At 35.2% G+C, this 23,923-nt stretch overlaps 3 protein-coding genes, 1 non-coding gene and 1 pseudogene across 5 annotated transcripts; 3 read left to right on the top strand and 2 right to left on the bottom strand.

Annotated features, from left to right (window-relative positions):
- The first annotated feature begins 1,280 nt into the window (after nt 1-1,280).
- Nucleotides 1,281-4,141, top strand: LOC148294550 (protein ALTERED PHOSPHATE STARVATION RESPONSE 1-like; annotated as a pseudogene). The gene is made up of 5 exons (XR_015836084.1): nt 1,281-1,444; nt 2,094-2,238; nt 2,578-2,823; nt 2,938-3,152; nt 3,248-4,141. The product of XR_015836084.1 is annotated as a protein ALTERED PHOSPHATE STARVATION RESPONSE 1-like (transcript).
- A 56-nt stretch (nt 4,142-4,197) lies between these two features.
- LOC110757803 (Amidase family protein) lies at nt 4,198-20,476 on the bottom strand. Its single transcript, XM_088253480.1, has 12 exons — nt 20,216-20,476; nt 19,978-20,079; nt 19,658-19,882; nt 19,497-19,579; nt 19,310-19,410; nt 18,856-18,979; nt 6,320-6,474; nt 5,956-6,092; nt 5,696-5,866; nt 5,358-5,582; nt 5,019-5,255; nt 4,198-4,907 (listed from the first exon to the last, which is right to left on the bottom strand). Exons 1-12 carry the CDS (start codon nt 20,330-20,332, stop codon nt 4,788-4,790), a joined length of 1,797 nt encoding a protein of 598 aa, XP_088109606.1. The 5' UTR covers nt 20,333-20,476; the 3' UTR covers nt 4,198-4,787.
- Nucleotides 11,463-13,584, bottom strand: LOC148294549 (uncharacterized). Its single transcript, XM_088252857.1, has 3 exons — nt 13,182-13,584; nt 12,662-12,797; nt 11,463-12,526 (listed from the first exon to the last, which is right to left on the bottom strand). Exons 1-3 carry the CDS (start codon nt 13,582-13,584, stop codon nt 11,539-11,541), a joined length of 1,527 nt encoding a protein of 508 aa, XP_088108983.1. The 3' UTR covers nt 11,463-11,538.
- Nucleotides 16,310-16,416, top strand: LOC148294548 (small nucleolar RNA R71). Its single transcript, XR_015836134.1, has one exon. It is a non-coding gene; the product is annotated as a small nucleolar RNA R71 (small nucleolar RNA).
- A 155-nt stretch (nt 20,477-20,631) lies between the features above and the next one.
- Nucleotides 20,632-23,652, top strand: IPK2A (inositol polyphosphate kinase 2 alpha). Its single transcript, XM_021959529.2, has 2 exons — nt 20,632-20,999; nt 22,561-23,652. The coding sequence occupies exon 2, from the start codon at nt 22,564-22,566 to the stop codon at nt 23,407-23,409; it is 846 nt and encodes a 281-aa protein (XP_021815221.1). The 5' UTR covers nt 20,632-20,999; nt 22,561-22,563; the 3' UTR covers nt 23,410-23,652.
- Nucleotides 23,653-23,923: the final 271 nt, after the last annotated feature.

The raw sequence follows: 23,923 nt of genomic DNA, 5'->3' as shown, positions 1-23,923 counted from the left end.
TCATTTGGTCCAAGATGACCCTCCTTTGGTATAGCCAAAACAGATATTTGATTATAAAAAAATGAAGAAAAAAGACCTTAGCTGCATTAGTTTATACTTTACAGATATTAATTTGTTAGTTTCAACATATTAGTCTCTCTGCATGCGCTTCCGCTTTTGCGAGAGGCTTTTTAAAAGAAAAAATTAAATTTATTTTAAAATTAAAAAAGATAATATGTAGTTGTATTCCATAAAAAGAGGATCCATTATCTGATTTTTCTTTTAATTTTAAATTTTTTTAATATGAAAAAATATAAATTTACCATATTATCCTCACTTAATTAATAATTTCAATTCTCAATGTTTGCATTAACCAAGAACATTTTCTGGTATTTTGAATGTTTCACCATTCTCTGCCTTTTGCTTTATATATATAGATTCAAAACATATATTAATCGAACACTATATAATTCATTTAATTTTTTAAATATATAATATTTTTATTCAATAATATGTGAGAATTATTTGTATAATACGTTAATTTTGTGTGTCTTATTGACAATTTTGTAAAAAATATGTGTATTAAACAAGAAAAATACATGTATTTAACATGAGAAATCCATATGTACATGCACAATATACGTATTGTACGTTTGCTTTTTCAAAAACGTGAATTTTATCGAGTCTTTATGACGTGTACAGAACACGAATGTTTTATTGAAAAATAGATATATATGTGTATAATAAAATATTAAACTTTATACGGGTATTTCCATATAGAACCCTTTGTCTAGAAACAACTTCATTAGTTTTACTATATATCGGCTCTTCAGAATAAATGACATGGGTAAAAACAAAATAATTACAAAGAGAGGCCAAAAATGAAAGATAAGCAAGCACATAGAGAGGGAGAGAGTGTTACCATATTTGAGAAAGCTGGAGAAGAGAGAGAGAGAGAGAGAGAGAGATGGTTGTGGAATTACTGGAATTGGACTGTTAAAGCATACAATTAACTGAATTAAAGAACTGCACCATTGTAACCCAAAAAACAAAACTGCACCGAAATAACTGGCAGTGCCACGTAGCATGAGTTGGACACTTGTGCTTCTGCATGCCTCTCTCATCTCTTGTATTTATCTTTTGCTTTGTTTCTGGTGTGTGTCATAATTTGAAGTAGCCCCTTGTGGGTGAGTGTGTGCCATTTGATTTTTTATTTCAGAATTAAGAAAGAGAATCCAACTATAAAAAAAGAGTTTATTGAGGTGGCATGAAAGAGCTTTGAGTTTGAGCTTTGTGCAGCCATGGATATCATCACTAGCAGACTTGAGAGAATTGAGCTTGAGATTTATGAGGCAGAAAGGGAAAAGCTTCAAAGGGAGGAAACTCTGGGGGCTTTCTGGGAACACCTGCCTGCTATTGATCCAAATCTCATACGAGATCACATGCTCTCTCTCCAAAACCAAATGTGCTCACTCGAAAGCAAGAAGAAGGCCCTGCTCAAAGAACAGCAACATCTCCTTGTGCAGGCTGTTACTCTTGGAATTGAGAGAGACTGATCCAAAGTACTTGAGAAGGTGTTCCAAAAAAAAAAAAACCTAAACCCGCCTAGGCGCTAGGCGCCCGCCTAGGTCCTTTTTTTTTTTTTTTTTTTTTTGGTATTGACTTTAAAGAAAACCTACCTCTATAACGTGATGATCAGAGCATATGCGTGTACAAAAATCAGTGCAGCGGATGAAACTCTTTCTTCGTTTGGGTGGTTGATGCTGCTGTATAAGCAAATTCTCTGCGATGGCATTTCCTGTAATTGTCTCAGTTTTCCGTTCCTTGTAAAAGAATGCACGAGTAGGGTTGATGGCGGCACACAGGCCGGAGCTTCCATCCACAAGTCGTTAAGTATGATGTTTTTAGTTCAAAATTCGTTGATTGGTATGTACTCTGCATGTGGGTTTCTGAATAGTGCACGTACATTGTTTGATGAATGTTGGAAAGGGATGTTGTTCGTGGAACTCGATGATTGAGAAGTGGGAATCTTGATGAGGCATTGAATCTGTTTGGGAAGATGAACAAGTGAAACATTATTACTTGGAATTCCATGATTACTGGGTTTGTTCAAGGTGGTCGCGGCCAAAGGAGGCCTTGGAACTTTTCCATGAAATGCAGATCACCAGTGTCGTTGCAGCTTGTGCTCATCTGGGTGCAATTGATCATGGGATATGGGTGCATGGGTACCTGAGGAGAAGTGGCCTGGAGAGTGATGTGGTCATTGGGACAGAAATTCATGTCTTCCCTCAAAAGCCCTTTTTGTTAATTTGACTTGCTTGCAGAAATACATGTCTATATATATGTTAAAGAAGGAAATTCTTTCCATGATTGAACATGAGGTTTCTGTTGTAGTTTCAATTGTTCAAACACACACAAATACACATGTGGACACCCTGGTGTGGCTAGCATACCGATAACTGTTGTATATTGTATATCGTTTTAGGGTGTCAATGATAAATAATTCAACGTCAAATTTATATTACTTGCATCATAAGTTATTGTTGTTTGTTTAGCAAATTGTACATATATACTGATTTTCATGATATAATATTCTAGCTCTACTATCCACTCATCTATGATTTTTTGGGTGCAGAAAACTCAAGTAAGTTCATTCAAGTAAGTTCATTATCCTGGTCTTCCTCCCGAAAAGGCCTCCTTAGATCTAGCTCCAGAAGTTCTTCGAAACGGACTCATTTCCATGGTGGTCTTTTTTATGACAATGGAGCAATGGGATCTAGATGCCATTCGTTAACACTAGGAAAGCTATATGCTTGGGAGAAAAAACTCTATGAGGAGGTGAAGGTAAAATATGAATCTAGCAATTGTTTGCTTTATTCAGCTTTATTGATTTCTCCTACTGCACAACCCATATAATTTGAGAATAACTTGAATCATCTTTAAATTTGTATGTTCAAGGCTGGAGAGGAAACCATGAGAATATATGAGCAAAAACACTCCCAATCGAGACATGGCCTAAAGACCGGGGACAAAATTGGAGTTGGAGTTGAAGTTGAGGAGTTGCGTTCCAGAATTTTGGTTGCCATAAGAAATTCTGAATAATCAGTCTTCAAAAAAATTTGAAAGCTGAGAGATGAAGAGATGCATCCACAACTTGTTGAGTTGCTACATGGGTAAGATAGATCTCAGGAATTTGTTTGTACCATATGAGAAGCCTGACATTTTTTTTTAATTTTGTTATATGAGCTCTCTTGCCCACTTTCTGCAGGCTAATGAGAAATTGGAAGATAATGTCAGTATCTCGTGAAACCCAAAAGAAAATCGTCTGAACTGAAATTTCTCAATTGTTCATCCTATGGAAAGTTCTCTAATGAGTCACACCAGCTTGCTACTCAAAAGCTTGAAGCAGAACTTCAAAATTGGCGTGCATGCTTTGCAGAATATGTTTCTTCGCAGACGTCGTATATATTGAAGCTCTTCATGGTTGGCTACACAAATTTGTTACCCCTGAAACTGAATCCTACACAGAAGCTTGGTCTTCACTTCGACCGTGTAAAGTCAACATGATACCCTCACTTGAAATTTGTCACAATTGGTTAGTTTGCCTAGATAAGCTGCCAGATAAAGATGTGACTTGTGCCATGAAAAGTTTTGGGGAGGATGTACAAGCCTTGATGGTCCAACAAGGCAAAGAGCATCAACAAAAGAGGAAGGTTGATGGGCTTGCCAGAAAATATCCTAGGAAGGTTTTTGGCATTTGAAATAACGAAAAGTATTCTTCAGTTGAAGTTCTTTGAGAAGGAAATGAAATTGCATGCACAAAAAGGCTTGAAAAAGATGGAGAACGAGTTGCGTGGAGACGGCGAAACATCATACCAGCATGAAGGACACACAAAATATTACTGTGAACGGATTTCAGAAGGGGTTTTCGTCAGTTTTTGAATCCTTGACTGAATTTTCAAAGAGTGCTATGAAAATGTATGATGAACTTATAACATTTAGTGAGAATGCAATGAGGGTAGATGACACAAGTAGCAAACCACCTGGCAGCATCCATGTTGAAGCCGATGACAGTCGAAAAAAAATATGTTTTAAGGGATTTGAGAATGTTAGGAACTTTTTAATTTTTTATTATTACGTTTATTTTTTTAGGAAATTTTAAGAATTGATTCATATGATTGGTTGTTATATCAGCAACGTCAAGATATCCAACAGTAAGGTTTGTTAACTTATGTCAACCAAGAAAGGATCCTCAAGGGGCACGTCTCTGAATGAGAGGTCATCCGGGTCCTTTCCTCTAATAGCATCCAAAATAACAGCACAATCTGCAGCACTTCTACAGACAGGGCCAAGCTTATCGTGTTAAACAGATGAGCTTCCGATTTTATTACTCACTGCAATCCCCACCCGAATAAGAAGGATAAGATTCAGCTTATCAAAGCAAGAAGAAGGCCCTGCTCAAAGACGTCTCCTTCGGTGAAAAACTTGTGTAGGCTTTCACTTTCGGTGACAAATTTATTTAAGCTGTGAGAGAACGGACCAACACTACGTGAAAGGCGGACAGATAGGTGCAGTCTCCCCCTGCACGATCACTTTTTTGTCCAACTCTAAAATCTTAAGCTAATAGAAAATGTGACAAAATGTATATCAAGCTATGGGATTGGTTCTTTGCATGTGAGCTACATCAATTTTCTTCTTTTTTTCCTTTTTTGTTCATGTACATCTCAATGTCATTGTGCTGGCACACATTGACTATGTATGCGTGAAACTTACACCAGGTAGAGGCTGAGGCTGCAGCAACAGTTCCACTAAGACTGCGATGATGTGGGAGGACTTGGGATTGGGTCATTTGGTCCAAGATCATCAATAGGAGGCTGCTGCCTATGGTGATTGGTGACTGATTGGTAAGCCATAGCAAGTGCAAGAGCCTGCACATAAAAAAATATTTTAAAAAAAGAGAGAAGAATATTAAACAGTTAGTATTTCTGACCGAAATTAATTCCATAGGAGAAATATTAATTAAGTTGGCTTGAGCTTACAATATGGTCACGTTCAGGAGGAGCATAGATACCGGTGGTGATAGTGGTTCTTCTTCGAGTGGTGTTGTTAGGCGGTGGATTTGGTATGTTCTTAAACCCTGTTGGAACAACAATTACAGGCAAACCAACTAGATTTCCCAAGCAAACTCTTTCCCAGTCAGTTGCATTGCCAATGAACGCATCCACAGTAAAACTCTCTCTTACTTCCCGGATTAACTTTCCCCTTGCTCTTTGTGCCTGTAAATAATTATGGTTAAAAGAAGCCTACGTTTAAGTAATTTACACTTAGAAAAAAAATACTTAATTAGTTGATAATTAGAAAGTGGAGACAACATTCACCTGCACATAGTCTACTGCTGGAATTACACGTGCACGCCGGAGTTCGGTAGGCCATTGTTCTTGAGCTTCATAAACATCATCCTTCCCTGATCTCTGCCACTCATCAAAGTGAGCCAACATATCCACGTCCATTGTAAAGTTTAGGATGCCTTGAACAGAGTCAACTGTGTAGTTTAGCTTGAAAGGGATCATATTTACACCTTTTGATGCAAGAACATGAACAACCTGTAAGAAACTATCTGTATTAAGCTCTAAGAAAAAGAATCAACAATGGATAATGTTAATGATCAAAGGTTAGGATAATCTATTTTGTTAATTTCCAACTAATTAGCACTAACCTCCATCTCAGCATCTTCTAGATATCCAACAGTAAGCTTTGTAATGTCAACTAAAAATGGATCACCAAGGAGAATGTCTCTTGATGAAAGATCATCTGGGTCCTTTCCTCTAATGGCATCCAGAATAATTGCACAATCTGTGGCACTTCTACAGAAAGGCCCAAGCTTATCCTGATAAGAAAAATGAACCATAAATTTCCTATATTTACAGCAATAAAGAAAGACATGAATGGAAATTGCAAAGGGAAGACTAGCAGTACCAAGCTTTCCGATAAGCTCATTACACCAGTTCGGCCAACTGTGCCGAATGTTGGGCGCAATGCTGTCACTCCACAGCGTGCAGCTGGATAGGTCACAGAACCAGCTGTTTCTGATCCAATTGCAAATGGTACCATACCTGTGAAAGATATCTTGTTTATATACATAGCAATGGCATTGTAAAAGATTTTAAAGGAACTTCCAATGAAGTTCTATATTTCAACTCAGCCTATACGTATGTAGAAGCCATATATTTCTATTAGGATGACGAGCAACATGAAATGCATTTCAGCTAAGCACAGAGCCACCGAAACTAAGAGCAGATGGAAGGTATTAAAATGCTGAGGGCTCAACTTTGAATACTACCAGCTGATGTAGAGGCAGCAGGTCCGGCTGATGAACCTGTAGAGAACTCCTCGATATTCCAGGGGTTCCTTGTTCTACCACCAAACCAGATGTCATCATATGCCAGTGATCCAGAAACAAGCTTGGCAACAAGAACTGCCCCTGCAGACTTCAACCTAAATTGAACAGAGATCAACTAATGAGCAAAATGCAATTTAAGCTGCAATGTGTTGGTTTATGAGTGACATGTCATTTTCTTGGCACTTTACATGCCAAATTGTTCGTACCACTTTTACAAAAATCAAAGGAGATAGTATCGTATAGTAGTGTAGCTCGGAAGTCCGAGTGTCGTATCCACAGAGAGCAGTGTAAAGAAAATAACAGAGATGAAAAAGAACAAGTGTGATTGAGAGGTAGAATTATGCAAGATTTGATTTGGAGAAAATTTAATTGATTAAAACACTAAGGCATTGGGTTTCCACTTTTAACATAAGCATGCAACTCTTAATAATTTGATCCACAAAATATTTTCCATTGTAGTTGTTCAAAATAATTAAAGCTCTTTTTAATTTCCTTTAGAAGTATTCTAAACATAACTTGTACCATTGGCAACAAACTATCAAAAAAATAATCTTCATCAAAATTCTATTAATCTTTAGTAATTCTCTTCTCTTTTAAAAGCATGAAAGTTTTTACTACACTATGGGAAAAACATGATTGAACCCATGAAATAGATTATCAAACATTCATCAATTAATTAAAAAGAAAACTACAAATTCCATTTGAACAAAAACTACAAATTCACATTAAAGCTTAAGTTTGGATCAAACTAATAAAAATTACACACTTATATTAAAAGTTTCCTCCCTAGCCCTAGCTAGGGAGTTAGTTCCCCATAATAAAATAAAACTAAAAACAGAATTTAAGACTTAGAAATATGGAGGGAAAAGAGAAAAAGCTCAAGATTGTGGAGTTTGGTGTAGTTTTACAATGCCGTAGCTCCATCTATTTATAGGAGGATGGGAGCAATATTCATGATTTTAATATGTCTTCCACTTGCCATCAAACCAATTGCCAAGTTGCTTTCTTTAATTAATTCATTGTGATGATGACTCCTTATCTAAATTCTTCAAAACTTTCTTCCACTTGAACACTTTGTCATGCATTTCCATACTTTCCTTCTTCTCATTGTCGGGTATCACTCTTGAATTTCTCCACACCACTCTCCACTTGCTTCTTTACTCCAAGCTTTTATCATTTCAAATAAGTACCCATCATTTTCAAATATATTCCTTAATCTTGGCCTAGTTCCTTGACTTTGGTTTTCACAAAGATCTTTGAGTCTTCTTATCAATTGCTCCACTTGCTCATCTATCGTATCTTCTCATAAAAACTGCAGCAACTTTCCTCAAATTGTAGCTAGATAACAACTCAAGCATCATCATTCTTCTTTGCATTCATTGGTTGCAAGTAGTCAATTTGAACTTCTCCTTCATTGTTTATTCATTCTTTCTTTATTTCTTCAATGATGGAAGCTTTGCATGCATATCCTAGAGTATATTCATGCAATTGATTGCTTCTTCTTTTCATTTGTTTTATCTTCAATTGCATTTGCTGCTGCACATATTTCTTCTCATCCTTTACTTTCTTCTTGCAACACATTACTTACTTCTTTTCCTCAACATGCTATTGGTGGAAGACACTTAATATCTACAAACAACCACTCATTAAATATAAAAACAAAGATTGGAAAGAAACAATAAAAATACTTTAATAGATTTATATAAAACAAAAGAAAATACTAACAAATATAAATTTAAGGATAAAACTTGTATTAATTTTGTGCTCATCAAATACCCCCAAACCTATATTTTGCTAGTCCTCGAGCAAAAGAAAATAAAAACTAAGTAGAAAAGAAAACTAAGCCACTTTCGCAGGGATCTCGATTGCATTTAGCATATGCAACAAGCCTTTAAACCCCTAGGTTACCCTAGTGGACGAGTATAGTCTCGTGAGGGCTTTCAGTGATGATACCCACAAACATCGAAATGAGAGTTTAAAAATTTATGCTACAACAAAATTTGAAAATTTAAACAAATGCTTAACCATCATCAAAAGCTATTTGGATTGAAAAATTCATGAACAATTTTTAAAAGAGCAAACATGCTTCAAATTAATCCCCACATAAAGTTTTGATCACTTATAATCATTTAGTAAATTTTTCATTTGTTTCCTTTGGTGTTTAAGTGAACCAACACATTTTAGAGACAAAAGTTAATTTCAATCATAGTAACCTCATTATTTCAATCATTATCAAAATTCAGTGCAAATAACTAACCAAAGCATATATATACAATTTTTTTTTTTTTTTTTTTTTTTTTTTTTTTTTTGATTGTGACTGTGCAATGTTTAGTTCCATTAAGCTTTCTAATTAACCCATGTAGCGAGATTTAGGCCAACGACTCTCAAACCAAAGGTTTTAAGGCATTAGGTGTAGAAACACCCCTAAGGGCTTATTAACTCGAGTTAAAAAGGCTACAGAACTAAACTAGTCACAAAATGTATTTACCCCAAAACTTTACCGTTTGACGCGAACACTCGCTGCTGTTTAGGCAAGAGGCCCGGTTACTAAGTAAAACTCTGGATAAATTAACATCATTATTATTATTTTATTTATTTACTTATTTGTTTTTTTACGCCAAGGTCAATCAAGAGCAATGTCTTCTAACTCTACTTAAAACAACAAAGTTAACTATAATTGATCTTTTCTTTCATTCTCACTAAAGTGTTGATGTGCATGTGAGAGTTCAAAGTATAACTCATGAATTATCCACTAAATAGAAATAAGTGAAAAAAAAAAAAAAAAACTAAAATTATGGGTTTAAAATTTAATAATATGTTTCCAATCGTAAAAATCATTCATGAGTGTTAAATCTGATTTGATGATAGTAAGCATAAAAATCTAGAGATAACACCATTTTTATTTTTTAATTAATTTTTTTTTAATTTTTGGGTGAAATAAAATAATTAAAAAAAACAAAACAAAACTTCTAAACCTTACCCCCAAACCTAAATCAATCATTGTCCTCAATGTTGAAGAATGTAGGTATCAACAAAGTTATAACAAGAAATGAAATGGAGTAAAGCAATTAAATAAAAGAACAAAAAAGAATTAAAATTATAATTTAGTTGCAAAAATAATAAAAAATAAAAATGAAAATAAAGGAAAACAAAAATAACCAAACAAAACAGTAAACCCTAACAAACAGTTCTACGCAAACCGAAACCCAAAAGACGAAGAAGTCCAGCCCATTGGAACCTCCAAATCAATTGAAAACCCAATCCAAACGAAAGCCCAAATTTTTTTTTTTTTTTTTCGGAAAGAAAATAAACTAAGTTATAAAAGAAAAAGAAAAAGAAAAATAAACACATTTCCAAAATTTTAAAAATATATATATATATATAGAAAAATAAAAACAAAAACTGGAAAGGGAAGGTCACGGATAAAAGAAGGAAGGGATGTGTCGGCGTGCAGAGACAGCGTTCAATAATTAAGCAGAAAACACGGAAAGTGAAAGTGAAAGTAAAAGTGAAAGTGAAAGTAAAAAACATGAAGGTAAAAGAAAAAAAATTGTCTCCCCTCTAAAAACACGCGGCTGCAAAACGTTAGGGAATCCGAGAGAAACAAACGCAGAAGCCGAAGTCTATTTAACCCGTCTCTGTGGAGTTGAGCTTGCGTCTGTGTTTCATCCTGAAAACTCAGAGTAAAACATCAATAAGCAAGAAACACAAATCACAATGGCAACCTCACCCACTTCCCTCGATGATTTGAATCTAGAGTTGGCCCTTGCGCCATCAGTGGCTCAAGTAAGTGCTCCTCCTCAATCCGTCTTCCCAAACTCCACATATCATCATGGCTCGGCCTCAAACTTTGCTGAGGCAATGCCGAGAAGAGTAGTGCTGCCAGGAGGGATGACTGTTAGGAGACTCACACCGGCAGATCATCTGTACATGACACAGAGGTCAGACAAGGCCGCGGTGGAGGAGTCTCATGATTTAACTGTTCTCCACGCAACCTCCTCCACAAATCTGGGCATAAGATTACTGGCGAGGACGCGAGAGTGCGCAGTTCTGACCGAGGAAGTAGCCTCTTTGAAGGCTCAGGTGGCGGATTTGCAAAAGCGGCTCTACTGTGCCAACCAGCAAGTAGAAGCACTGTGGAAGAGAAACAATGATCATGCAGAGCTTTTGCAGATTCTACAAATAAGAGAAAATAGAGGCAATTAGTATGATGCCTCAGGTGGCTCAATATCTGGGAAGAAACATGTGATTTTTAAATATATGTATGCATTTTCACGTCTATGTATGTAATCACATGTTTATGAAATGAATAAGTATTCGAGCCAAATTTCCGTGTGTGCAATCAAGAAGCAATCTACTTCCCAAACTTAACAACAAATTAAATACATAAACAAGTAAAAGAAAGAAAGAAAGAATTACAGTAATAAAAGCAAAGAGAAACAAGAAATTCAGAATTGCCTTAGTTGGAGATCGGGTTCCGATCTGTTTATTTATTTATTTATTATTTTTATTTTTATTTTTTTTACAGTACTTAAATAGAAAGATAATACCTGGAAAATATGCGTGTCAATCCCTTTGGTATTTATCCCGTACAGAATGAAAGACAAAAATAATAAATAAATAAAATCCAAGCAAAAAGAAATAAAGACCAAAATAAAATAAAACACACAAAAAGAAAACTAAAATCTATACAAATACAAAATAAACAGTCATAAAAAAAATACAAAAATAACCACACAAAGAAATAAGCAAAAATTATATTGTTTTTTTTTAAAAAAATTATTTTTTTATTTTTAACACTTTGTAAAAAATAACTTATTTTAAAAACACAAATATACAAGCAACTCACGGATGACCAGTTAAGGGCCTCAGAAAACACAGCCAGGGGATCCGGGAAGGTTGGAGGGGTCACAATGGTCCCGCTTAAAACCCAAACTTCTTAAACACCAAAGGTGTCGCCTATAGAACTCCTAGACACTGTATTGACGAAGACACTCACTGGAGTTACCAAAAGTCAGCTCATATGAAAAATCTTTTTTTTTTTTTTTTTTTTTTTTTTTTGGTGTGTGTGTGGGTAATTTCTACAGCTTATGAATATCTAAAAAAACATAAATAGCACAAATAAATAATAAATACGAAACTAAAGATAGTCTGAGAATTCAATCCTGATAAACAGGATTCTCCAAGTGAATCGTGTCATCCTGCATAACAAAATTATCCAAAAATGGTTTAAGACGTTGACCATTAACTTTAAAAACATTACCATTTTTTGGATCCTCAATCTCCACTGCTCCAAAAGGAAAAACTCTTGTGACCACAAATGGACCTGTCCATCTGGAACGAAGTTTACCAGGAAAAATATGCAATCTCGAATTATATAAGAGAACTTTCTGTGATGGTTCAAAGTTTTTCCTCAAAATATTTCTATCATGAAAAACCTTCATTTTCTCTTTGTAAATTCGAGAGTTTTCGTAAGCATCATTCCTTAATTCTGCCAACTCACTCAACTGAAGCTTCCTATTTGAACTTGCATCATTTAAACCAAAATTAAACATTTTAATTGCCCAATATGCCTTATGTTCAAGTTCAACTGGTAAATGACAAGCCTTACCGTAGACAAGTCTGTAAGGTGACATCCCTAAGGGGGATTTGTATGCTGTACGGTATGCCCATAAAGCATCAATTAATCTCAAAGACCAATCTTTACGGTTAGGACTCACAGTTTTTTCCAAAATTTGTTTTATCTCCCGATTAGCAAGTTCAACTTGACCGCTTGTTTGTGGGTGATATGGGGTAGCGACTTTATGAGTGACACCATATTTTTTCATTAAAGCCTCAAAAGGTTTATTACAAAAGTGTTTTCCCCCATCACTTATAATAGCTCGAGGTGTTCCAAATCTTGCGAAAATATTTTCTTTTAAAAACCGCAAAACAGTTTTATGATCATTATGTCGACAAGGAACAGCCTCTACCCATTTAGAAACATAATCAATACCGACCAAGATATAAAGATATCCAAAAGAAATAGGGAAAGGACCCATAAAATCAATGCCCCAACAATCAAATATTTCAATTACCAAAATTGGGTTCAAAGGCATCATGTTTCTACGGGTAATTGCCCCCAACTTTTGACAACGGTCACAAGTTCGACAAAAAGAATTAGTGTCTTTAAAAAGCGTAGGCCAATAGAATCCACACTGCAAAATTTTTGCAGCGGTTTTCTTTACAGAAAAATGACCGCCACATGCTTCATTATGACAAAAAGAAATTACTGCATGGATTTCATTATCAGGTACACACCTTCTAATGATCTGATCAGGGCAATATTTAAACAGATAAGGGTCATCCCAAAAGAAATTTCGAACCTCTGTAAGAAATTTCCTCTTGTCTTGAGCAGTCCAATCAGATGGAATTTTACCTGTAGCAAGAAAATTAACAATGTTAGCAAACCAAGGTAATTCTGAAATAGCAAATAATTGCTCATCTGGAAAAGAATCATTAATTGGCAATGTTTCAATGATATCCTCAAAACTCAATCTAGACAAATGATCAGCCACTACATTTTCTACTCCCTTTTTATCTTTGATTGTGATGTCAAATTCTTGAAGTAGTAGGATCCACCTAATCAGTCGAGCTTTAGCATCTTTTTTTTCAAAAAGGTATTTTAAAGCTGCATGGTCAGTGAAAATAACAATAGGTGATCCAACTATATAAGAACGAAACTTATCCAAAGCAAATACCACAGCAAGGAGTTCTTTTTCAGTTGTAGAATAATTCATCTGAGCACTGTTCAAGGTTCTGCTTGCATAATGTATGACATGTGGCTTCTTATCCTTTCTTTGCCCCAAAACAGCTCCAACCGCGTAATCACTAGCATCACACATAATTTCAAAAGGTAAAGTCCAGTCAGGTGGTTGCATAATTGGAGCAGATGTGAGCATTTTAATTAATTTCTCAAAAGCCTTTTGACATGAATCAGACCACTCAAATTTACAATCTTTTAATAGGAGATTACACAAGGGTCTAGATATTGCACTAAAATTCTGAATAAATCTCCTATAAAAACCAGCATGACCTAAAAATGATCTGACATCTTTAACAGTTTTTGGAACTGGCAATTTTGAAATCAATTCAATTTTTGCTTTATCCACTGCAATTCCTTTAGATGAAACAATATGACCAAGAACAATTCCAGAAGAAACCATAAAATGACACTTCTCCCAATTTAAAACAAAGTTTTTCTCTTGGCATCGAACCAATACTTTTTCCAAATTACTCAAGCAATTATCAAAAGAATCACCAAAAACAGATATATCATCCATGAAAACTTCAAGAAATTGCTCAACCATATCACTGAAAATACTGATCATGCATCTTTGAAAAGTAGCTGGAGCATTACATAATCCGAAAGGCATTCTACGAAAAGCAAAAGTACCAAAAGGACATGTAAAAGTAGTTTTTTCTTGATCTTCAATGGCAATTTCAATTTGATAATAACCTGAGTATCCATCTAAGAAGCAATAAAATTCATGACCGGCTACCCTTTCTAAGATTTGATCAATAAAAGGTAAAGGGAAATGGTCTTTTCTAGTTGCAGAATTCAGCTTTCTATAATCAATGCACATACGCCAACTTGAAACCACTCTAGTAGGTATCAATTCATTTTTATCATTTTCAACCACAGTTATGCCAGATTTCTTAGGTACAACTTGAGTAGGACTTACCCATTTACTATCAGAGATGGAATAAATAATACCTGCATCTATTAATTTTAACACCTCAGTTTTAACAACATCTTTCATGATTGGGTTTAACCTACGTTGTGCCTCCCTAGAAGACTTGGCTTCATCCTCTAAAAATATTTTATGAGTACAAACAAGAGGACTAATTCCCTTAATGTCAGCAAGAGTCCAACCAATGGCAGATCTGTGAGAATTCAACACATTAAGTAACTTACCTTCTTGCAAAGAGTCAAGTTCAGAAGATATTACCACTGGAAAAGTGTTGTTGGACCCCAAGAAGGCATGTTTAAGTCCCATGGGTAAAGGCTTCAATTCTAGATTAGGAACTTCCACATTTGATGGCAATGTCTTTTCCTTTCGAGGTGGAAGCTTCTCAAACCTTGGAGTCCATTTATCAGCCTGTAAGGAATTAAACAACGAATTAAGATAAGCAATTTCTGGCTCCTCAAGTAATTCGGATTCTTTAGAATTCAATAAAAGAGTCTCAAAAGGTTCAGAAATACTAGTCTTCTCAAATTGATCCTGTACAAGAACTTCAATCAAGTTCACCACTCCACATTCATCATCTTCATAAGGTTTCCTGAAAACATTAAAAATGTTAATTTCCAATGTCATGTTACCAAAACTGAGTTTCATTATCCCACTCCTACAACTGATGTGTGCATCACATGTAGCAAGGAAGGGACGTCCTAAAATGACAGGAATTTCATTTTCAGAATGCAAAACAGGTTGTGTATCCAAAACAACAAAGTCAACAGGGTAGTAAAATTTGTCCACTTGGACCAATACATCCTCAATTACCCCTCTCGGCACTCGTACAGAACGATCAGCAAGTTGCAACTTCATTGTTGTGGGCTTCAATTCACCAAGACCTAACTGCAAATACACTGAATATGGCAACAAATTTACACTAGCCCCCAAATCAAGCAAAGCACAATTGATGTAATTTTTTCCAATTACACATGAAAGAGTGGGACTTCCTGGATCTTTGTATTTAGGAGGGACCTTATGTTGCAACAATGCACTCACATGTTCAGTCAAAAATGCAGTTTTCTTCACCTGATGCTTTCTTTTAAATGTGCACAGATCTTTTAAAAATTTAGCATAAGAAGGAATCTGTTTAATAGCATCTAACAGAGGAATATTAACTTTGACTTCTTTAAAAACATCCAAAATTTCATGATTTTGATTCAATTTCTTTGGAGGATTTAAAGCTTGGGGAAAAGGAGCAGGAAAATTATTTTCATTTAATTCACTCAATTTGGACTTGTTTAGTTCATCATTATTCTTAGATTTTTCAACTTCCTTTGGTGAAGGTGTTGTATCAATTATTTTACCACTTTTAAGAGCAATGACAGACTTAGCATGTTCAATTGAGGTTTCACACAAATTAACATTTTTTGGATTTGGTTGAGTTTGAGAAGGAAATTTCCCTTTTTCATTTATTGCAAAAGAATTTGTCAATTTAGAAATTTGGCTTTTAATTTCTTTATTTTCATCAACCATTTGACCAAACAAGGTATCATACCTTTGATTTTGCTTCTGTTGTTCCTGCATAAATGCTTGAAGAGTATCGCTCAAAGATGGTCTAGCATTAAATGTATTAGTTGTAGGAAATTGATGATTGAAAGAATTTCTCTCACTTACCTGAGGTTGTGAATCATTGCTCCAACGAAAATTTGGATGATTCCTTGTCGCTGGATTGTAAGTGTTGGAAAAAGGAGAATATTGTTGTTTGAAGTTTCCAACAGCAGCACAACGCTCCTCATAAGCTCCTTTCATTTCCTGAAAAATTGGGCAATTTTTAACAGTATGACCAATCTCATAACAAGAATCACATACTTGATTAACATCAGCTTGAAAAACAGGTTGAGGCAAATTTGATTTTTCCGTTTTCAAAGCAGCTATCTCTTTAGTCAAAACCTCAAATTTTAATTTCCAATCATCTTCTTCTTTTAATTGATAAATTCCTTTATTAGTAGAAGATGTGGCAATTCTTGACCGATCAGTGGTCTCAACTGGACTGGGGACAGTCCATTGATGAGCTTTTTCAGCAATTTCATCCAAAAATTCTAGGGCATCATCAGGGTCTTTTTGCATAAAATTTCCATTACACATTGACTCAACAAATTGGCGATCACGAGGGAGAAGTCCCTCATAGATATAACTAGCAAGACGCCAATTTTCAAAACCATGGTGTGGGCACAAATTCAAAAGCTCTTTAAATTTTTCCCAAGTTTGATACAAAGTTTCATTTTCCTTTTGAGAGAAATTTGAGATTCTTTTCTTAAGAGCAATCGTCTTGTGATTAGGAAAATACTTGTTAAAAAATGCTTGAGTCATTTCCCCCCAAGAACCTATGGATCTAGCCCTTAATGAATACAACCAACTTTTAGCCTTTTCTTTTAAGGAAAAAGGAAAAAATTTCAACCTTATGAAATTAAGCCTATCAAGTTGAACATTGTAAAAAGTGTCAATAGCCTCTTCAAATTCCCTAACATGCACATAAGGATTTTCACTTTCCATGCCATGAAAAATGGGAAGCAGTTGAATCATTCCAGGTTTGAAATCATAATTTGGCATGTTAGGTGGAAACATGATGCATGACGGATTTGGTGCACGAATAGGATGCAAAAATGTCTCTAAAGTTCTAGGTGCAACTACTTCTCTCATTTCATTATTCTCAATCTCATTATTTTCAATATGAGCATTAATTTCTTGTTCATTATTCGCAATTTCTTGTTCATCATTCACAATTGCTGCCATGCTTTCAGATTTGTTGGAATTTTCAGTTGAAGAAGTTGAAGCAGAATGTTCTAAATTAACAGTTTCAGACTTTTTGACAAACCTTCCTAGATGATCTCTAGGTCGCATAAAGAAAATAAATAGATAAACAAAAAATACAAATACAAATATATATTAACAATGAGATAAGTTTGGAAAGAGTGTACCAGATGTGAAGAATTTCACATAACCAGCAAACCTTTGACCAAGGGGATCTCTGCACTCTTTGACAAGCCGCTCCCCGGCAACGGCGCCAATTTGTTCGTACCACTTTTACAAAAATCAAAGGAGATAGTATCGTATAGTAGTGTAGCTCGAAAGTCCGAGTGTCGTATCCACAGAGAGCAGTGTAAAGAAAATAACAGAGATGAAAAAGAACAAGTGTGATTGAGAGGTAGAATTATGCAAGATTTGATTTGGAGAAAATTTAATTGATTAAAACACTAAGGCATTGGGTTTCCACTTTTAACATAAGCATGCAACTCTTAATAATTTGATCCACAAAATATTTTCCATTGTAGTTGTTCAAAATAATTAAAGCTCTTTTTAATTTCCTTTAGAAGTATTCTAAGCATAACTTGTACCATTGGCAACAAACTATCAAAAAAATAATCTTCATCAAAATTCTATTAATCTTTAGTAATTCTCTTCTCTTTTAAAAGCATGAAAGTTTTTACTACACTATGGGAAAAACATGATTGAACCCATGAAATAGATTATCAAACATTCATCAATTAATTAAAAAGAAAACTACAAATTCCATTTGAACAAAAACTACAAATTCACATTAAAGCTTAAGTTTGGATCAAACTAATAAAAATTACACACTTATATTAAAAGTTTCCTCCCTAGCCCTAGCTAGGGAGTTAGTTCCCCATAATAAAATAAAACTAAAAACAGAATTTAAGACTTAGAAATATGGAGGGAAAAGAGAAAAAGCTCAAGATTGTGGAGTTTGGTGTAGTTTTACAATGCCGTAGCTCCATCTATTTATAGGAGGATGGGAGCAATATTCATGATTTTAATATGTCTTCCACTTGCCATCAAACCAATTGCCAAGTTGCTTTCTTTAATTAATTCATTGTGATGATGACTCCTTATCTAAATTCTTCAAAACTTTCTTCCACTTGAACACTTTGTCATGCATTTCCATACTTTCCTTCTTCTCATTGTCGGGTATCACTCTTGAATTTCTCCACACCACTCTCCACTTGCTTCTTTACTCCAAGCTTTTATCATTTCAAATAAGTACCCATCATTTTCAAATATATTCCTTAATCTTGGCCTAGTTCCTTGACTTTGGTTTTCACAAAGATCTTTGAGTCTTCTTATCAATTGCTCCACTTGCTCATCTATCGTATCTTCTCATAAAAACTGCAGCAACTTTCCTCAAATTGTAGCTAGATAACAACTCAAGCATCATCATTCTTCTTTGCATTCATTGGTTGCAAGTAGTCAATTTGAACTTCTCCTTCATTGTTTATTCATTCTTTCTTTATTTCTTCAATGATGGAAGCTTTGCATGCATGTCCTAGAGTATATTCATGCAATTGATTGCTTCTTCTTTTCATTTGTTTTATCTTCAATTGCATTTGCTGCTGCACATATTTCTTCTCATCCTTTACTTTCTTCTTGCAACACATTACTTACTTCTTTTCCTCAACATGCTATTGGTGGAAGACACTTAATATCTACAAACAACCACTCATTAAATATAAAAACAAAGATTGGAAAGAAACAATAAAAATACTTTAATAGATTTATATAAAACAAAAGAAAATACTAACAAATATAAATTTAAGGATAAAACTTGTATTAATTTTGTGCTCATCACAAATCATAGGGATAGGAGGATAGTATATGTGACATGTCAGCTCAACTGCCACACCAGTTTGTGAAAACAATTTTTCTCAAATCCTGAAATCTACAATACTCAAGTTTCTTTGTAACCTCTTGTACACCCAAGCTTCAATGTCCAGAACTTGATTTTTGAAACTTCTCGAACCCCAAGTTGTTTTGTAGTGGGGAACTGCAATTATATCCTTCAAACCATAGGGAATCCCATGCAGAGGACCTATAAAGAAAGTCAATAATAAATGAGGATATTATAATGCATAAACCGACTCAAATGCCACCTAAGAAATACTTTTCCTACATCATCTATTTATTTATCCTAATAAGGTGATACCCTAAGGTGGAAGAATGCCTAATTTTAAATAGCTCGGTAAAAGAATTTGATGATTGTCTCTCTATCTCAACACAAGCATTTGAGGTCTAGATATTATACTGCAGGATGAAGATATATGAAAGATGATGGCTCAAATATTGACTTTGCTGCCGAAAACAGGACAGGCAAACATGACTGTGCATGATATTGATGACATTAATAAGAAAAGAGATGTACCCAAATATACTCCTTGGGCAAGAAGTTTATCAGCCTCTTTTGCTTGCTTGTATGCTAATTCTTCGGTATAAGTCACCACCGCCTCAAGAGCATGATTGTACCTAGTTTTCCCACAATGCATCAATAACATGACTAGTCCTGAGTATTATAACAAAGCAAAGAAAGTATTTTTAGAGCTCACTATTACCTTTTAAGTCTTTTCAGAAAATTTTTAGTGAGCTCCTTAGATGTAATTTGCTTTGTCTTAATGAGCTCTCCCAATTCAAGAATCTGATGAACACCCAACAAGTTAACTAACTCAAAATATAATCACTATTCATATGCATGGCTTTGCAGCAACAGACTTACACTCATAAAGGCAATATCTTGTTCACTTCTGGGTTTTTTAATGCCAGACAGAGAAGGGTACTTGAATCTTTTAGTTACATGCTGTGATTGCTCACTGCCCCAAGCAGAATTGAATACCAAGTAAGACGGGTGATGCAAACCTCCATTCACTGAAGCAACTAATTTTCGATTAGCTGTGAATATAGGGATGTTGAACTCCTTTTGACCCTTCACAATCTCCAGCATCTAAAAAAGTATATAGAAAAAAGGTTCAAACTTTATCACTAAAACATGGTCCATAGAATGCATCAAAGGCACATAAATACTACAGAAGCGTTCACCTTTGTGTTATTGAAGAAACTGGAGTCAAACAAATCAAATGCACAATTAAGTGGGTATGAATGACCAACTTTTGCCCAACAAACACCGTGCTCATCACTCTCCTAATCAAATTACACCCCAAAAAAATTACACAACTGAAATGTAAAAGAATTTTTTTACTCTCTTTTTTTCACAAGATTCAAGAATCCCAATTGAACATGGATATGAATAAGAGAGTTGAAGAGAAATAGTTACGACCTTTTTAACATCTGAAGCAACAGTGCGGCAACAGATCGCAGCTAGAAATATGACACAAGTGATACCACTGTGGGTCCACCCACTTACTAATGGAAGATACTTCTCCTTCAGCATCATGGCTTAATGGCTTCCTTGCCTCCTAATCACTGCAAAACACCGGTCTAGTGGCCTCTCTTTCTCCACCCATTTGCAGAGCTAATGGTCAAAACTCAAAACACGTTTGACATTATGCACAAGCTTGCTTGTATTTACCATTTCAACTTTCAAAGATGCTGCTCACTAAACACTTCACTTAAACTTTCAAAGAATAATACTTTTATGGGGGACCATATCTGGCCTTATTTTCAACAAAAAAATATTGTAAACAAAAGTTGAACAATAGAAAAAGATGAAAGCTTTACAGCTTTCCTTCTTAGCAGCTCAGAGGCACCATGTGGTTGGAGCCTCTGAAAAACCAGAAGAAGCCAGTCATGGCAAAAATGGAGGTGAAAAAAAACATTGGTGGGTTGGGTTCAGTTGGTAAATTATGAGAGTAAATAAATTCATAAAATTGGATGAAATTAATTTTTTTCTTTTTTTTAGAATTTAGTGAGGTGGGAAAGGGTGAATGGGTAAAAAGCTTCTTCACTTCGTTTGTCGCCGACAAATTTACAGCGCTGTAGCTTTATAAAAAAAGGTTTCGCTTTTGCTGATAAGAGCAAAGGGAGTCTCTCTTTTGGCCGCAAGAATCCAACGAGTGAAGTTAAGGGTTGCTCTCCCTCGCAGTTATCGCCAGCCATTACAGGTATGTCGTCTATGGGTCTCTTTTTACGACTTTGCTGTGACAATTTCTCTGAGAAAGTTAGGGTTTTGGTTTGCAATCGCAAAAAACCCTAAACCCACCTTCTTTTCTATTCAAATCAAGCTACATTCTGCCCCTTGTTATGGCCAATTGATATAATTTGGTTATATAGTTGTAGTCTAATGTGGATGGAATCTGCTTACTGCTTTACCCATTTTAGATCCAATGCATCTCAGTTTCTCTTCTAGTTTTAGAGTAAAATATGGCTCTTTGGTTGACTCTGGAAGTTAATTTTGGTCCCCTTTGCTTTGTTGTATGCTTGTCAGAATTTGCTTGGCCTCAAAGCTGTATTTTACTTTATTTCTATATGATCTCATATAGAATTTTGAGTAGTTAGATGAGTTTGTATGGTTACTTTTGGAATTCTTTGCGTTGCTATTTTTCTGTTTAGTATCACAAGCGCTAGAAATTTGCATTACTGGATGATAATCAGCCTATTGGAAGTTCAGAAAACAAATTAAATAAAATAGATTTATAATTGTAAAGCTTCTAATCTGGCCAGTAAAGCCTGTAGGATACGTTTTCCAAGCCTTTATTTAAAAATTTTTTGGGGCCCCATGAAACTTGGAAATAATAAAGATTGATGATAATACGGCAATATGAAACTAGGAAACACAATTTTCTTTACTTATAAGGTATTTGAGAAGCCCCGTATTAAACTTATTCATCCAACCAAAAACACACAGAGGGGTTCTGGAGGTTTTGATTTCCTGGAGCATGTCACTAGATATACAGCTTTGGTATGTAAACATGATAGCGGGAAATTAATAGAGGATGCATAAAGTTTAAGCAACAGCTGGTATATGGCTAAACCTGGGAGGATGCCTAACAGTCAGTCTTCTGAAATTAAGCATAACCGTGGACTCTCTAAATCAAAAGGTGTGTGACTAAGTAACGGAAACTCAGTCCATTGTATCCCTTGAATGGTTGTTTGACATGCCTGGTAGTACTCTTATTAGGAGACACTAAGTTTCGGTGGTTGTCTTTGAAAGTTGAGATGTGGGGTAACTCTTCAGTTGAGTTTTCTCAACATTAGCTTAGTTTTGCATTTGGATTTACTCCAGTATACACCTTGCTATCATTTTGAACCTGCTTTTCTATAGGGACTAAGAAAGCATTAATTATCTTTGAGTTGAATGTGCTAAGTTGGTGAATTTTAGCATAATAGAAAGCTCATAAATTGGCTAAGTAAACTATCCTAGTGCTCTAGTGTTCAAAAAGCGAGCCATCCACATTATGTTGACAAGTTTGCTTTTTTCAAAAAAAAAAAAACAATTATTCTATATTAGGAAGTGCAGAAATGTGCCATCTCACTTCTTGAAGATGAGAAGCTCGTACATGATATACTCAAGTGGTTTCTTTATTGCTAATACAATTTTCATCCTTGAATTCATAAGGGCACTATATTTATTGTTCACAAAATATTAAATATTAATTGTCTACTGCCTACAATGACAACCTCTTTGTAATTTGATTACATCTAATAATTTTCTTTACATTCTAGACTATGCTTAAGGTCCCAGATCATCAAGTTGCTGGCCACCAAGCCGGTGATGGGAAGCTTGGCCCTCTTATAGATGATTCAGGGCACTTTTACAAGCCTCTTCAGAATGATGGGCGTGGATCCCATGAGCTAGCGTTCTATACATCATTTTCTGCTGACACTAGGATTCCAGACCACATCCGCAAGTTCTTCCCTGTCTTTTATGGCACTCGGCATTTAGAGGCGTCCGATGGTTCTGGCTTGTATCCTCACCTTGCATTGGAAGATACTGTCTCAAGTAGAATCAATCCATCTGTATTAGACGCAAAAATTGGTTCCAGAACATGGTACCCGCAAGCTGCTGAAGATTATATCATAAAGTGTCTTAAGAAAGATAGAGAGACCACGAGCCTGGAGCTGGGGTTTAGGATATCTGGACTTCAGGTTTATGGAAACAAAGAAACTGGATTTTGGAAGCCTGATAAGAAGTGTGTTCTAAACTTTAGCATTGAGGATACTAGGTTAGCTCTGAGGAAATTTGTGTCTTCTAACCCATCTACAGGTTCAGATATCAAACCAGATTGTTCTTTTGCATCGACTGTCTATGGTGGTCCTGCTGGGATATTGGCACAATTGTTGGAACTGAAGTCATGGTTTGAGGAGCAGACCATTTTCCATTTCTATTCTTGTTCAGTGCTGATGGTGTATGAGAAGGAGTCAATACTGCAAGGGAGGAATTCAGGTGCTGAAATCAAACTTGTCGATTTTGCGCATGTCATCGAAGGCAAAGGTGTTATTGACCATAATTTTTTGGGTGGGCTCTGCTCCTTGATAAAATTGATCTCAGATATTGTCACCAGTAGTGCCTGAACCAAAGCATGTCAGCTCTGTGAGAAGAACAGCATCTGTACTCATTTTTGTACTAATAACATCATACATTTTCAATTTCTCTTCTCATAATGATCCCTTTCCTTACTACTAAAATAAATAGACCCAGCTCATGATTTCAGGTGTTGATGTTTTTTTTAATTTTTCAGAACATCTATTGATCCTAGATGTAAATGTGCCATGCTTATTCTGGCAAACTGGAAAGTTGAAAACATTTTGATTTAATTGCCTCCACACAATCTTGTTACCCCCATATAGTTGAAAATATTTACACAACTCTTTTACATGCCATTGCTGGTCCCCTCAGATGGAAACAGTGCTGCTAATAACTGACATCATATCTTTTTATTTGAATTAAACTAATGACAATGCTTTTGTCTGTTTAATTTTTATCCATTTCATTGTTTAAAAGCCAGTGCAGCCATTTCCTTTCCTGTAATGGCAAGGAAGACTGCAGATTCAGGAATTATATAAAGCTTAAGAAATGTCAAAAACT

The sequence above is a fragment of the Prunus avium genome, chromosome 5 (assembly GCF_965620075.1).
Source record: "Prunus avium chromosome 5, drPruAviu1.hap1.1, whole genome shotgun sequence".
Lineage (NCBI taxonomy): Eukaryota > Viridiplantae > Streptophyta > Magnoliopsida > Rosales > Rosaceae > Prunus > Prunus avium.
The sequence above is the reverse complement of the archived record's forward strand: the minus strand, read 5'-3'. Positions and strand labels throughout refer to the sequence as shown.